Source organism: Aegilops tauschii, chromosome 3, assembly GCF_002575655.3.
Source record: "Aegilops tauschii subsp. strangulata cultivar AL8/78 chromosome 3, Aet v6.0, whole genome shotgun sequence".
Taxonomy (NCBI): domain Eukaryota; kingdom Viridiplantae; phylum Streptophyta; class Magnoliopsida; order Poales; family Poaceae; genus Aegilops; species Aegilops tauschii.
In genome coordinates, this window is record NC_053037.3 from 402,055,470 (window position 1) to 402,071,325 (window position 15,856).

The 15,856-nt window shown below is 50.2% G+C and overlaps 3 protein-coding genes across 3 annotated transcripts; 2 read left to right on the forward strand and 1 right to left on the reverse strand.

Annotated features, from left to right (window-relative positions):
* The first annotated feature begins 411 nt into the window (after nucleotides 1-411).
* On the forward strand, nucleotides 412-6,096 carry LOC109761507 (subtilisin-like protease SBT5.6). Its single transcript, XM_020320327.4, has 10 exons — nucleotides 412-564; nucleotides 760-854; nucleotides 1,023-1,120; nucleotides 1,243-1,404; nucleotides 1,506-1,617; nucleotides 2,601-3,165; nucleotides 3,269-3,369; nucleotides 3,468-3,825; nucleotides 3,930-4,143; nucleotides 5,421-6,096. Exons 1-10 carry the CDS (start codon nucleotides 466-468, stop codon nucleotides 5,951-5,953), a joined length of 2,337 nt encoding a protein of 778 aa, XP_020175916.1. The 5' UTR covers nucleotides 412-465; the 3' UTR covers nucleotides 5,954-6,096.
* A 5,657-nt stretch (nucleotides 6,097-11,753) lies between these two features.
* LOC141042978 (uncharacterized) lies at nucleotides 11,754-12,377 on the reverse strand. The gene has a single exon (XM_073511893.1). The coding sequence runs from the start codon at nucleotides 12,375-12,377 to the stop codon at nucleotides 11,754-11,756; it is 624 nt and encodes a 207-aa protein (XP_073367994.1).
* Nucleotides 12,378-14,629: 2,252 nt separating this feature from the next.
* LOC109761512 (protein S40-1) lies at nucleotides 14,630-15,417 on the forward strand. Its single transcript, XM_020320332.4, has one exon. It carries the CDS (start codon nucleotides 14,886-14,888, stop codon nucleotides 15,177-15,179), a length of 294 nt encoding a protein of 97 aa, XP_020175921.1. The 5' UTR covers nucleotides 14,630-14,885; the 3' UTR covers nucleotides 15,180-15,417.
* The last annotated feature ends 439 nt before the right edge of the window (nucleotides 15,418-15,856 follow it).

A 15,856-nucleotide genomic window follows, 5' to 3' on the forward strand; every position in this document is an offset into this window, starting at 1 on the left:
ACAACCGTTGCGTATTCACGAAAAAAGTGCATTTTTTCATGACATGAGGTGAAAGACACTATTCTTGTCTGAAAATAAGATACTGGTGGATGCGATATCAGCGCCAGACTAGCTATTTTTGTTGGTGGTGAAAATGCCAAGGTTGCAGAGTTTATGTATCCAATCCAGACCACAATATCCAAGTTAATTAGCTCATCACAGCTTCAAGCTGAAGCTAGACACTAGGACGAATACCGGGAAGATTCTTTCGCCAAAAGGGAAAAAAGAATACTGGGAAGAAAGCAGGAAATTACAAAGAATAAAATACAAGAAGCAAAAGATGGTATCGTCTCAGAGGGCTAGAGACAGTCAAACTATTCCGCCGTGTCCCTTTCGCCCTATCCATCGCCTCGCCACAGAATCTGTATAGTGTATATATAAACAGCCTCCAAGCCGTCGAGGCATAGAGGGAGGTACCGCGCTCCGATGAAGACGGCAGGAGGAGCCATGTCCGGACTTCTCTTCTTCCTCTTCCTCTGTCTCTTCTCCTTCTTCACTGCCTCTGCCTCTACCAAGCAAGGCCAGGTCATCATCTCGATCGATCATTCTATTTTTCGATGTTAATCAACAGATTTCTCAAGGGTCTAGTTTGACTTTGATTATTTCATGGCCGGCAGTCCTACCCTTCATGATGCTTGATGCAGTTGTTTTGTTAGCTCCCTCATATGCTTAATTTTCCATGAACTTTCATGTCGCCGTTGTGGATAATTGGATATACAGGTCTATATAGTGTATCTGGGCGAGCACGCCGGAGCGAAGTCGAAGGGGGCGATCCTTGATGACCACCATGCCCTCCTCCTCTCCGTCAAGGGCAGGTACGTACGTACACGTCCATTAATCGATATGCATATGATACATGGCGCCGCCGTGCACTGCTCATATATACATCTATCGTCCTCGACATTTGCTGTGTGCTGCCTGCTGATAATGGATACTAGCAAGTCGCAGCTAATCATTCAGACGCTCTCTCTGTGGTTCACCAGCGAGGAGGAGGCACGGGCGTCGCTGCTGTACAGCTACAAGCACACCCTGAATGGCTTCGCGGCTCTTCTCTCCGAGGAAGAAGCCACAAAGCTTTCAGGTAATACATGTGCACTCACAGTGACACTAGGGATTTTCTCAAGATAATACTGTTATTTGTCCACCACTGTTGCCTATATGTCTTTGTGCGCGTTTGGCTGATGCATGTGGCATGACCTGCAGAGAAGACTGAGGTAGTGTCTACCTTTCGGAGCGACGGGAGGTGGTCCCCCCACACCACGAGGTCTTGGGAGTTTGTGGGCTTGGAGGAAGGGCTCAGCAAGGGCTGGCAGCCGTCCGGCGCTCACGCCGGCGAGAATGTCATCGTAGGCATGCTGGACTCCGGTGAGAAGGCTCTCTACTGACTTGCGTGCTTCCGGCCAATCAACTAAAGACTTCACGTGTCGACGTTTCGTTTGACAAGAAGCGGCTGTTTGAAACTGCAGGGATCTGGCCGGAGTCGAGGAGCTTCAGCGACGAGGGGCTAGGACCAGTGCCCGCGCGGTGGAAGGGAGTGTGCCAAGGAGGAGATTCCTTCAATTCCTCCGCCTGCAATAGGTAATTAAATCGGCTGCTTGTGGGCTTATTCGGGTATAATCAGCTCTTAGTACTAGTTAATACTAGATGATACGCATTCATATGTAATTATGTACTTGTGCGCACCGCATCATGCATTCGTGGCCCTGCTTTTCCGTGGGATTCCATGGACGCCTTGCTGGAACATATTGGTTAGTCGGTCTATTCAGGCTAGTATTTTCTGTGTGTTGTTGCTGAAAATAGGGGTCATATCCCATGGCGTCTTGCCATCTTCCATCATGCGACCTTATCGATCGATCACTTCGTCAGACTAAAAATCATGACAATACCAAACTACTCCATGCAACTTGAGATACAAGTATGTAGATACAAGTTAAACAAAAGGCAGACATACATGCAGTGCATCAACCTATGATTGAGATGACAAGACAGTGACGACTGACGACCAAAGGAGAACCACCGCCACCACACACACACACACATAGCCGGTCTACGATGTCGATGTATCCAAACTAGAATCTCCGGCGTGGGTGCCTGCACGCTTCAACCGGGACCAGACCGTGCACGTCCGAACAAAAACCCGAGATGGTGGGCCAGCTCGGGGGCAAGACTCCAGCTTGGCGCCTTCTCGACTCAGTGCAGTGCACAGCTTGTTTTATAATCTCTGCCTGCATGGCTTAGCAGACGTACAAACAGTCCGCCGTAGAGTAGTTTTCTATCTGATGCAACTGCGGCGGCAGATTAGGTAGAACCCCGTGACGCCTTCCTCGCAGTCCGTGTAAAACGAGATCCCTGTCAGCCTGACAGTGTCAGATGTTACTCCCTCGAGAGTTGCAGAAAAATCGTCGTGATATCGTGCAAACTTGTTTAATCACATGCTGTAAGCATAGGCCAAATCAGATGATTGTTAACCCCGATTTGCGTCACTGACACTGTGCTTGTCGATACGTACGTACACCTTTTTTTGAGATACAGTGATAATCATACGTACGTTACGTACACAGGAAGGTCATCGGCGCGCGGTGCTACCTCAAGGCGTACGAGGCCCACCACGGCAGGCTGAACACCACCAACGCGTACCGCTCGCCGCGCGACCACGACGGCCACGGCACCCACACCGCGTCCACCGTCGCGGGCCGCACCGTGCCGGGCGTGGCCGCGCTCGGCGGGTTCGCGGCCGGCACGGCCTCGGGCGGCGCGCCGCTCGCCCGCCTCGCCATCTACAAGGTGTGCTGGCCCATACCGGGGCCCAACCCCAACATCGAGAACACCTGCTTCGACGCCGACATGCTCGCGGCCATGGACGACGCGGTCGGCGATGGCGTCGACGTGATGAGCATCTCCATCGGGGCCACCGGGAAGCCGCCCCGGCTACCGGACGACGGCATCGCCGTGGGCGCGCTGCACGCCGCCAGGCGCGGCGTGGTCGTCGTGTGCAGCGGTGGGAACTCTGGCCCCGCGCCGGCCACCGTGTCCAACCTTGCGCCGTGGATACTCACGGTGGGCGCCAGCAGCATCGACCGCTCTTTCAACTCCCCGATCAGGCTTGGCAATGGCATGGTGATCATGGTAAGCGCCTAAGGAATTTGCATGTCACGTAACGTACGTTATTCTTGTTTTTTCTTCTAAATAAAAATGGACTGACGCGAGATTTACCGTTCTTTCATATCAGGGACAAACGGTAACACCATATCAGCTGCCGGCGAACAGGACGTATCCAATAGTTTATGCAGCACACGCCGTGGTTCCTGGCACTGCCGCCAACGTTACCAAGTAAAATATCTTTAAAAATATACAGCACTAGTACTAACAATCACTGAAGAGTCACACTTGCTAATCGAACAAGGTTCAAATTTCGTATTTGGGCGCAGCCAATGCCTGCCAAATTCACTCTCGCCAAAGAAGGTGCGAGGCAAAATCGTGGTGTGCTTTAGGGGGAGCGGCCTGAGGGTGGGCAAAGGCCTGGAGGTGAAGCGGGCGGGCGGCGCGGCGATCGTGCTCGGCAACCCGCCGATGTACGGCAGCGAGGTCCCCGTCGACGCGCACGTGCTCCCGGGAACGGCAGTCTCCATGACCAACGTTAACACCATCCTCAAGTACATAAACTCCAGCTCGAACCCAACCGCTTACCTGGACCGCTCGAGGACAGTCGTGGACGTGAAGCCGTCTCCGGTGATGGCGCAGTTCTCGTCGCGTGGCCCCAACGTCCTCGAGCCCAGCATTCTCAAGGTACTCCCGTGCGCAAACGGCATCCATTTGCATTTGCATCTTCTCAAGATGACTCTTGTCGAGCATCTGTGCTAACTGCATCTGCATGCAATGTGTGCGTGCAGCCTGACGTTACGGCGCCAGGGCTGAACATCCTGGCGGCGTGGAGCGAGGCGTCGTCGCCCACAAAGCTCGACGGCGACAATCGCGTGGTGAAGTACAACATCATCTCCGGGACATCCATGTCGTGCCCGCACGTCTCCGCCACCGCCGTTCTCCTCAAGTCAGCCCACCCCGACTGGAGCGCCGCCGCAATCCGATCAGCCATCATGACCACCGGTAATGTCTGCTTTTTTTTGGAAACTTGGGTAATGCCTTTTTTTTTGAGAAACCGGTACGCAACGTCATTTGTATTGGGCCAAGTTCTGATTTTCTTTTCCTTTGATTGAGAATGCAATTTGTGTAGTGATTTCGGTTTGGGAGCAACTAGTTAACGAGCGCTCCTTCGAGAGCCTCGCAACGATCAGCGCCACTTGGCGCGCTCTCAGCCATTCGCCACGTGTCGCGCTCTGGACGCTCCCTCCAGATTTTGTTTTTTTTATTTTTCCGCATGCGTTTTCGGCTTTTTAAACGGTTTTTTTGGGTTTTTCGACGTTTTGGTTTTCCCCCGGTCTTCCTTAACTTTTCGACCAAATTTTTTTTTCAAAAAAATAATTCTTACGCGAAAAAACGTGTTTTCTTTTTTTTTCTTTTGCGAAAAGTCACGGTTTTTCTTCCATGAGAGGCACGGTTGTGCTTTAGCGAGAGTCACGGCCGTGCCTTTTGGAAACAAAAAAAATGCGTTTTATTTTTTTTCTTTCTTGAGAGTCACGGTTTTGCTTCCGCGAGAGGCACGGTTGTGCTTTCGCGAGAGTCACGGCCGTGCCTCTCGGAAAGGGAAAAACAAAACGCGTTTTCTGTTTTTTTTCTTTCGCGAGAGTCACGGTTTTGCTTTCGCGAGAGGCACGGTTGTGCTTTCGTGAGAGTCACGGCCGTGCCTCTCGGAAAGGAAAAAAAATACGCGTTTTCTTTTTTTTCTTTCGCGAAAGTCACGGTTTTGCTTTCGGTAGAGGCACGGTTGTGCTTTCGCGAGAGTCATGGGCGTGCCTCTTTCGGAAAAGGAAAAAAAATATGTTTTTTGTTTTTTTCCTTCCACGAGAGTCACGGTTTTGCTTTCCCGAGAGGCATGGTTGTGATTTCGCGAAAGGCACGGGTGTGCCTCTTTCAGAAAGGGAAAAAAACCGTGCTCCCGGTTTGGTTTTTTCGTCCGGTTTTTTTGGTCCGGTTTTTTTCATAAAAAAATTCATCAAAACCTATCAATATGGGATCTAGTTTTGAAGATCTCGACGCGAGGAATCTAATGGTGAAAACGGTTTGAGATTTGGACACACGGTTTAAGAAATAAAACGTTTTGAATAAACGGATCTACGAAAAAAGGGAAAACTATCAGGTTGCAACAAGTGACGCGCTGCATGTGCGCCACTTGTCGTGACCTGGGAAGGTGAAGTGTTCTTTGCAAGGAGTACTCCTTAATTGCTTAATTGGTGATTTCGGTTGTGCGTGTGTCGTTTTTACAGCAACAGCAAACAACGCGGAAGGCGGCCCAATAATGAACGCGGACGGAACGGTGGCGGGGCCCATGGACTACGGCTCGGGCCACATCAGGCCCAGGCACGCGCTGGACCCGGGCCTGGTGTACGACGCGTCCTTCCAGGACTACCTCCTCTACGCCTGCGCGAGCGGCGGCGCTCAGCTGGACCGCTCGTTCCCGTGCCCGGCGAGCCCGCCGCGTCCGTACGAGCTCAACTACCCTTCCGTCGCCATCCACGGCCTCAATGGGTCCACCACCGTGCACCGGACGGTGACCAACGTCGGCGAGCACGGGGCTCATTACAGGGTCGCCGTGGTCGAGCCCATGGGCTTCTCCGTGAAGGTCTCGCCGACGAGCCTCGCCTTCGCACGCACCGGGGAGAAGAAGAGCTTCACGATAAAGATCGAAGCGACGGGGAAGAGAAGTCGGCGTCTGAAGAGGAAATATCTTGCAGGCTCGTACACGTGGAGCGACGGAGTCCACGCTGTGAGGAGCCCCGTCGTTGTTCTCGTCGCGTGATCGTTCGTTCTTGCCATTACTGGCCAATTTGAAGAATAGATGAACACGTACAAGACTATTGTGAAATCTATCGAAGTCACCAGTCAAAACTACTCCGTCGTTGTGCATATGCTATACGCCAAAAGGATGGTGGGTTCGTGTCCCGTTATGGAGTCTCAGGATGCCAATGGCTGCGCGCATCGGCATCCTTATCCACACCGTGCGTGCGCCACCGTCAGTTTTCACCGGCGCCCGTGGCCTGCAGGCCAACCACACTCATTGTCCAAACTGCGCGGCGTTACAGGTGTATGACCGGCAGCAGTAGTTCACGCCAACACGACACAGTCCGCGTGCTTTCGTGCATGCTGCCACAGTAGAAAGCCGTGGACGCGGGACTCGTCACTAGAGTCCAGGATCACAGGATATACCAAGAGCCCACGCATGTACGGAGCGCTGGTAGCCTGTCTTTTTCCACTCCAACGCGCGGTGAAAATTCAGAGGCTGCTTGGATATTCGCTGTCGACGTAAAGTTCACGAAAACGATGGGAAAGGGTGATGCTCCACTTTGTATTCACTTGCACAAGATTTTTACCAAGTTCATATACCTAGTACGCATATACCTAGTACTGCAGTAACATGCATGGTCCTTCAGTGTAATTTCTGAAAGAAAAAGAGAGCTGCCAGAAACTTTCGGCGCGATGATTTGGTGTCGGGATTTCTCAGTTCGTAGTGTCTGAACCCATCAATAACAAGCTTACACAGGCTTGCCAGCACTTGGAACTTTTGTTGAACTAGTTAAGCAAAACAAAGCACACGTATGTCCCGCCGGGCAAGCCTAACGTGCAGTGGCTTGCAGTTTTGGTAGGTCCGTACGTCAAGCCAAGCAGCGTGACGCGATCCTTTTGCTTTCGTTTTTCGGCCTTGGATATTGACGTGTCTCTTTCCCTTACTTGCAGTTAGCTGGTTGATTGCCACTTGATATACGTTAAGTTCGTTCCAGCTAGGCGGGCGTGTGAAGTGCAGCAGAACAAGTGTTCCTGTCATAATCACTACTCTGTTCATCAGAAAGTTGCGTGTTTGGTATGCTGCACGGAGAGCTGTGCAAATCCGACCTGCTGACACCTGTTTTCTTATTACTCAAATCAGTTTGTGTTAGATCTAGTTTATCTTAGATTAGTATAATGTTGCGTACAACCAGATACAGAGTAAATGAACCCACGAACACAAAAACGACTCAAAAATGAACAACTATGACTATATGACCAGAAATTCTTGCCAAAGGCGCAACTGAATTTGTAGTTGTTGCATAACCATAGTTCTCGTCAAATATGAGCAAAATCAAGAAATCCAGCCACTCGAGTACCCGCAAATATCTATAGAGGAACACATGATCTTGAAGGAGAGCCCTGTTGACATCAGGTTTCACAATGTTTTTTTTTTCGAGGAACCGATAGAAGCACTGTCTTTTCATATAAAAGAAAGATGAAAGTCCCATATTTACAGAGATGCACACGTTTTGAAGGCAACGTGGCCAACCCTAGGAAGATATCTGACCCAGTCTTAGCCCACACCTACAGTGGGCACTTCGACACAAAACGCCCTCTCTCATTGCTTGATGTCGTCGAAGGCTAGCATCGCAACCTCATAGTGCGTCATGCGGGACCCCGTGAAAATGCGCCGGTCTCTTTCCTTCCAAATATTCCACAACGCGTAGATAAGCCTGTTAGATTGGATCGATGGAAGCGTTCCTACTCCTCCGTAGAGGAGCCGCGGGTATTTATTGATTGTAGGCAGAAACAACCTCTGCGTGGTTTACAAGGAGTCCACCGATCGCAAGGATCCAGCGGGATAGAGATAGGAAGTTACACGGGAGAGAGAAGGATAGAGATGGTAGTTGAGATTACATAACGTAAATATCTCTAAGTCTAACACCCTTCCTTAATCTGAACTACCTATCCTAAATTGAGATTGTTCTTGAATGCTTCAAATGGCTTGTATGGTAGAGCTTTAGTGAACCCATCGGCCACTTGATCTCTGGAAGGAATAAAGTGGATCTCCAGCTTCTTCTCTGCAACTATTTCTCGTACAAAGTGAAAGTCTATCTCAATATGCTTGGTTCTGGCATGAAAGACAGGATTAGCACTTAAGTAAGTGGCACCCAAATTGTCACACCATAGGCATGAAATACGATGTTGTCTCACACCCAATTCTTCAAGAAAAGATTCAAGCCAAATAATTTCAGCAGTAGCATTTGCCAATGATTTGTACTCAGCTTTAGTACTTGACCTTGACACTGTTGCTTGTTTCCTGGCACTCCATGAAATAAGATTAGAACCAAAGAAAATAGCAAAACCACCTGTTGATTTTCTATCATCGCTGCAACCTGCCCAGTCTGCATCAGAGAAAGCACTAACAAGTGTAGAATTGGACCGTCTAAAATGAAGTCCCAAACCTACAGTGTGCTTGACATACCGTATGATCCTCTTGACAGCTGTCCAATGAGCAAAAGTGGGAGCATGTAAGTATTGACATACTTTGTTAACAGCAAATAAAATATCAGGTCGTGTCAAGGTTAAGTATTGCAAGGCTCCAACAACACTTCTGTATCTGGTGCTTTCTTCCTCCTTAAGTGGCTCTCCTTCATATGCTGACAATTGTTCTGATGAAGACAATGGTGTGGCTGAGGCCTTACAATCCTTCATTCCCATCCGAGCCAAGAGTTCAATGGCATATTTTTCTTGTTTCAACACTATACCATCCTGAACCTTTTTAACTTCAATGCCTAAAAAGAAGCACAAATCACCAAGATCCTTTAAAGCAAATTCTGAGCTTAGATCATGCAGAAGAGCATCAATAGCATTTTGAGAAGAGCTTGCAACTATAATATCGTCAACATATATGAGCACAAAGATAACAGTGTTTGCCTTATTGTATATGAAGAGAGATGTGTCAGCCTTTGATGCAATAAAACCAAGATGTTTTAACTGCATACTTAACCTGGAGTACCATGCTCTAGGTGCTTGTTTCAGACCATAAAGAGCCTTGTCAAGTTTGCATACATAATGAGGTTTTTGTTTGTTTTCATAACCTGGTGGTTGCCTCATGTAGACTTCCTTTTTCAGAACACCATGCAAAAACGCGTTCTATACGTCTAGCTGCCTTAGGCTCCATCCCCTAGACACAGCAATAGCTAGCACAAGTCTGATGGTTGCAGCTTTTACCACAGGGCTAAATGTATCCTCATAATCAATACCATAAAGCTGCTTAAAACCTTTAGCAACGAGACGTGCCTTATACTTGTCAACGGAGTCATCTGCCTTTTTCTTGATCCTATACACCCACTTACAATCAATAATATTTTTACCTTTCGGGTTTGGTACCAAGTGCCATGTTTTGTTTCTCATTAAGGTTGTATATTCCTCATCCATAGCCTTTTTCCACTTCTGATCTCCAAGTGCATCATCCAGTTTTGTTGGCTCGCCTGAAATACACAACATGCCATACGAAATAGTGCCATCAGTTCTTTTTTTTGGATTTTTAATACCTTTTTGTAGCCGAGTTGTAACTCTTGATGTGATTGGTGGAGGCTGCTGTACACGCTGGCGCACGGCATCGCTGGTCGCAGAAGATCCTGGAGAGGAACCAAGAGATGCCACATTGGATCCAGTGGCCACGGGTGTGGCTTGCTCATTCAGCGCCGCACCGTTTGTTGCCGCAGCAGATCCCGCGCCAGGTGAGCCTGTCGGCCGCATGTGCGAGTCGCGCCTCGCGGTTGGCTGCATGCGCGAGCCGTTCGAGGGGGATTCCCCGCGTGGAGACGTGGCGGCCGCGGATTGCGTCGCCCGCGCCTGGTCATGCAGGTTGGCTGGCTCGCGATCCGGGACGGATATCCGTGCCCGATCCGAGGAGGATTGACGCGCAGGAGTGGCAGGCGCAGCCAAATCGCCCTCATTCGCCGCGCCAGCTTCGTCCTCTTCTTGCACATGAAATATAGCATCGTTTTGAATGGGATTTTGATCATTTTGATCGTTTTGAACTCCATTTTCTTCAGAAACCTGCACACACGAAAGACAAGGACTGGTTCGAGTAGGAATATTATCATCATGTTGGTTAGTGCAATTGTTTCCCCCGTGATCAAAATCTTGAAGTGTAGATGGAAGAAGAAGAATCTCTTGACGAAGGAGAGCGCCGGCATTAGGATGAAGAGATTCAAACGGAAAAACTGATTTATCAAACACAACATCGCGAGATATATAAACTCTGCCTGTGGGAACATCTAGACACTTCACTCCTTTGTGCATAGAGCTATATCCCAAAAACACACATTTTTTTGAACGAAACGCAAGTTTGCGTGTGTTGTATGGTCTTAGGTTTGGCCAACATGCACAACCAAATACTCGAAGAGATTTGAAGTCTGGTTTGACACCAAAAAGGCGTGTGATGGGACTCTCAAATTTGATGACTTTGCTTGGTCGAATATTTATGAGATATGTGGCAGTGAGAAACGCTTCATCCTAGAATTTTAGGGGCATGGAAGCATTACTAGTAGTGCTAGTCCTACCTCAACAACATGACGGTGTTTGCGTTCAGCCGACCCATTCTGTTGGTGAGCATGGGGGCAAGAAACATGGTGAGAAATTCCAATCTTTTGAAAAAAGGAATTTAGTTTTTCATACTCACCACCCCAGTCGGTTTGCATAGCAAGAATCTTTGAGTCTAGTTGGCGTTCAACAAGGTTTTGGAAATTGAGAAAAACTTGGAAAACATCAGATCGTTTCTTTAGCAAATAGATCCAAGTGAACTTGCTATAACCATCAATGAAACTAACATAATAAGAAAATCTGCCAACTGATGTGGGAGCTGGTCCCCATACATCTGAAAAAACTAACTGCAATGGAGCAGTGGATACACTTGTAGATATAGGATAAGGTGGCTGATGACTCTTAGCTTGCTGGCAAGCATCACAAATTGACTCAACACTAGACTCATAGGGAAGATTATTCTTGCTAAGGACATGCTGAACTATGACTGAAGAGGGATGACCAAGACGACTATGCCACTTTGCCGAGGAAGGTTTGGTGACACTCCACGCTTGTTTATTCGACCATGATGAAGATGAAGATGATATGAGTGGATATAGGCCTCCCTCACACTTTCCTCTAAGGATGACTCTCCTCGTTGCCAAGTCCTTGATCACAAAAGAGTAGGGATAAAATATTATGAGAACATTGTTGTCAAGGGCAAAACGATGAACAGAAACGAGATTTTTGGAAGCATGTGGAACATGTAAGACATTATTAAGGTGTAAATCTTTTACGGGGTTTTTAACAATTGATTTACCAACATGAGTAATGTCCATACCGGTTCCACTTGTCGTGTGTATCTGATCACCGCCATGATACCTTTCCCGCATCGTCAGCTTGTCAAGTTCCCCGGTGATGTGCTCAGTAGCACTGGAGTCGGCATACTAGTTGGTGTCAATGACGTAGTTGTTGGTGACGAGGTTGGCTGCCTTCTTCTCCTCATGATCATCATCATAGCGATGCCAACAAGCTCTTGCGCCACCAATATGAAACTTGTAGCAGATCTGGCACTGTGGATAGTCTCCTTCTTGCTGTTGTTGCTGTTGTGGTTGGGGACGGAGTCGTTGCTGCTGATAGCCGCCACCATCACCGTGGCCAGGAGAGGGAGAAGAGCGGTTCCCTCGACCGCGTCCTCCTCTGGTGCTTCGGCCACGGCCTCCCCTGCCACGGGACTGCCCACGCCCCCTGTAGACGGCGTTGGCAGAGGAGCGGAAGCCTGCTGGTCCGTCCCCCATCATCTACATCCGCTGATCAAACACAGAAATCTGCGCGAAGAGATCGTCAATGCTGATGGAGTTCTTGATTGCGCCGATTGCTGCCACGATGGGATCATAGTCCCAATCAAGGCCAGCCAAGTCCACCATCTCTGGATCGGTTACTGGACGCCCAGCCGCAGCTAGCTCGTCCCCGAGGTTCTTCATCTTGGCGATGAAGGCGTTGCTCGACATGTTGCCCTTCTTGGTGTTGGAGATGGCCATCCGTAGATTGGTTATGCGGGATTGCGACTGCGTGGTGAATATTGTGGTAAGAGCAGTCCACAGATCAAAGGTGTTGTCCTTACCGATGACTTGTGCAAGGATTTCCTGGGTGAGAGAGTTCAACAGGTAGCTCAGAACCCGCTGATCCTTCGACAACCACGGGTCGTACAGAGGGTTGGGCTCGATGGCCGTGGTTTTATCCGCCTTGGTGACTTCTACCGTCTTTGGCGGTGCGGCGTCGCTGCCGTCGAGGAGGCCGGTCACTTGCGCGCCTCGCAGTGCCGGCATGACCTGCGCCTTCCACAGGAGGTAGTTCCCCCTTGCGAGCTTCTCTGTTGGTGGAGCACCTAGGTTGAGGCCGACGACGCTTGAGCTCGTAGCCATGGCGATGGAAGGGTGTTTAGGGTTTTGGTTTTGCTAGACGATAGGAAGAGACTTGGCTCTGATACCATGTTAGATTGGATCGATGAAAGCGTTCCTACAAAGCCTTCCACTGCGACGCTTGCGGTCTTGCTTCGTCTAATTTGCAATCAGCTCGTCCCACCATCCCGAGACATCGCCGGGTTCCAGAAGGTAACCGAGGCCGGTAAGTCCTCACGTGTCCACGCAGACACATGATTCCAGACGGCAACCACAAAAGGGCAATCCCTGCAAAGGTTGATTTGTGCGATGAAAATAATCGTTAAAGAGTAGGACATGGCCCCGTTCTCGATTCAACGCAGGTGCATGGCCCTCGATCGACCCCTGAACAATGGCGTTGCCTCACAAACCCGCAACATCACTCTCATTTTTGGATGATTCTTCGGACGATGATTAACATATTATGTTATTGTAAAGAAAAACTCATCTGAGCTATCCGTTGTGATCGTTCGAAGTGGTGAATCCATACCTTACAAACAGGCCGGATAAACGGCCGAACACCTAGTAGGCGTCGATGACCACAAGCATGGACGAGTCTCAGCCGGTGAAGACCCCATCCTATCCGGTTCCGGGAGCAGGGCCATCGAACTCCACGGCTTGCGGCGGTGGTGTCCCAAGGGGCAGTGGCGGCCCCTGAGTAGGGTGCGGTACACGAGCTGCACCGTTGACGGCAAAGAGGTGGAAACAACGCTGGTGGTGCGGTGTCGGCAGTGGCTGGGCCTGGGTGGGGGCGCTGGGGTGGCGGCGGTGAGGGCGAAGCGGACGGAAAGTCGAGCTCGGAGGGTTGGGGTGGGTTGGCCTGTGTGCGACCGAGAGGCGAGCCATGAAAGGATTGTGCAGGCATCCGCGGCATGTCCACGCGAACGCAAACCAAGCCAAAATTTAAGCCGGAAACGGATCGAAGCGGACATGAAAACGGGCAACAGTCCATTTGCGTCAGCGCGCTGGGCCATAGTATTTTTCGAGCGAACAAAAACGAACGCTTGCGGACAAAATTGGTCGGCCTGTTGGAGTTGCCAAAAACGTAGTTCAAGAAATCGGTAATTGGTAGTTGCTTGGTCTGCTTGGGAGTAACGATTAATCGATGAATCGGCCTATTAACTGGATTAATCGGTCGACCATTAATCCATACATTAAATAGGAACTTGTCAACATATATCTAATTTTCGTATTATACCATACATACTCTCATGCTCTCAGCTATGTAATATAGCAACATATGCTACTGTTTGGTCGAATATAGCTATTGAGGAGCGAGAGAGGGATGGGAGGGGTTACTGGCCAAAATTTCGAGCTTTGTTTGCCCACAAATTAATGGGCCAGCAGCGATTAATCGGCCTAACAACCGATTAATCGGTCTGACCGGCCAATTTCGGCCTGACAAGTTAACACGACGAATAAATGTTATTTGATTCGGTCACTAACGATTAACTGGCCCGTTAACTGATTAATCGGATGAATTGTGTGAAACACGGTGATGCGAAAAATCATTTGACGAGCCGTTCACAAGTTCATCGAACCTAGCCCTCTGGACGTCTACTTCCTCACCGTTTCCCGCTGCATGTGAGCATCGTCCTAACTGATGCTACCGTACCAAAGTATAGCAGTGAGTGAAGATCAATTTTCCGATAAAGCGGTCCTTTTGATGTTGGCTATGCTATACGCATCGCTCAGAGCGAGCGATCGAATACCATGCATGAAGCATGTGCCACTGCCAAGTGAAGCAGAGTTTCTGCCGGCGCGTCCACCCACAGAATCTGGCCGAGAGCAGCATGGCATCCTCGGCGCATGCCACGCGTGCAAATCCTTCCCCGGACGTCAGTGTTATCCACAAACGTGCACGTGCACGCTGCACGCAGACACACAGACCAAGAACACGTGGGGTATGCCACAGAGGCAACACAACCAATCAAGAAACGTGCACGTGCACGCTGCGACAAAACGCATGATCGCCGCAAATCACGTCCAGGTTCATTCAAGCAAGCGCCAAAACGAGCGATCAGATCAAAATCAAAATCAGGAGGTGGAGTGGTCGAGCCTGAAAGGCAAAGCCAACCGGCCACACCGATCCTACTAATTGAGCAACGCGATTACGTGAACGTACGGGGGAATATGAAGTGCCTTAATTTTGTTGCGTAGCAAGCCCAGCCGCCCAAGCCAGGCAGGCACTGGGGCTGGATCGCGGACGGGATTATGGAATTATTCCTTCCCTTCCCGTCAAAGCTCAAAACCGCATACTTATCTGTCACACAATGGTGCAGCTCCACACGGAACGTGCCTAGCTTAGCTTCGCCTACCTAAGGTAGCTGCCTGCCGGGCCCTATAAATCCCTCGCGCCGCGGCGAGCTGCGGAGGGAATATCTCGGCGAGCTGTCTGCCTGTCCGTCGTGTTTCGCAAGCTCTCGTCATTGGTTGCCTCATTCACAGCTAGCTAGCCCCGAGTTCGTCCTTTGCACAGCCGGCCGGCCGGTCATGTCGTCGACGACGCAGAGCGCGGCCCTGTCGGCGAAATGCGCGGCGTGGGCGCAGGAGCGGCGGCCGTTCACGCACCCGATCGAGATCCCGGCGGCCTCCGGCGCGCCGGACGAGCGGAGGGGCCGCGGCGAGGAGGAGGAAGGCGGGGAGGTGGAGCCGCCGCACGTGCTGATGGCGCGGCGCAGGGCGGCCTCCTCGGTGTGCTCCGGCCAGGGCCGGACGCTCAAGGGCCGGGACCTCACGCGCACGCGCGACTCCGTCCTCCGCATGACCGGCTTCATCGAGAGCTAGCCCGTCCTTGCCGCGCGCCCATCTTGTTCGCGGCCGACGGCGCGCGGCCGGGCTGCCCTGCGCGGCTTGCCGGCTGCAGTGATACATGCTGTCTGCTTGGGTCGTTGATCCAGTTTGTAGAGTAAATAAGATAGCTACGGAGCATAGGACGAATGTCGATGAATTTTCTTCAATCGGTCTCATTTGTGAATTGGTTGGAATTGGAAGAGCGAGATGAAATTTAATCCGTTGGTGTAAACTTACTCTGTGTGTACGTGTGTGTGTGTGTCATATAAATATAATACATCTGGTCAAAATGCAAATGCAATGTGGTTTCTTGATACTACGCTCCATCTACACATCGCTGACTCGCTGCTGATTCAGTAACTGCGACGCGCGCGCACCCTGCACCGGCATCTCTGTGGACTCATTCAAGCAACTACTTGATCAGGTGGTTACATGGGTAACTTCTGGAAATCCCCATGAAAGATAAGACAAAAATGGCTGGATGGGTAGTTGGGTAATCAGCTTAGAGAGTCCTACATATATACCCCATCCACCATGTAATACTACTCTACTACTACTTAATTCGTACTTATACCCTATCCTAAGTACACCAAGCTAGCTAGGGGGTCAAGTCAAGCCCAGCAAAAGACGATGCTACGGGAAGATCAAGATGAAGAATTCCATGAAGCAGA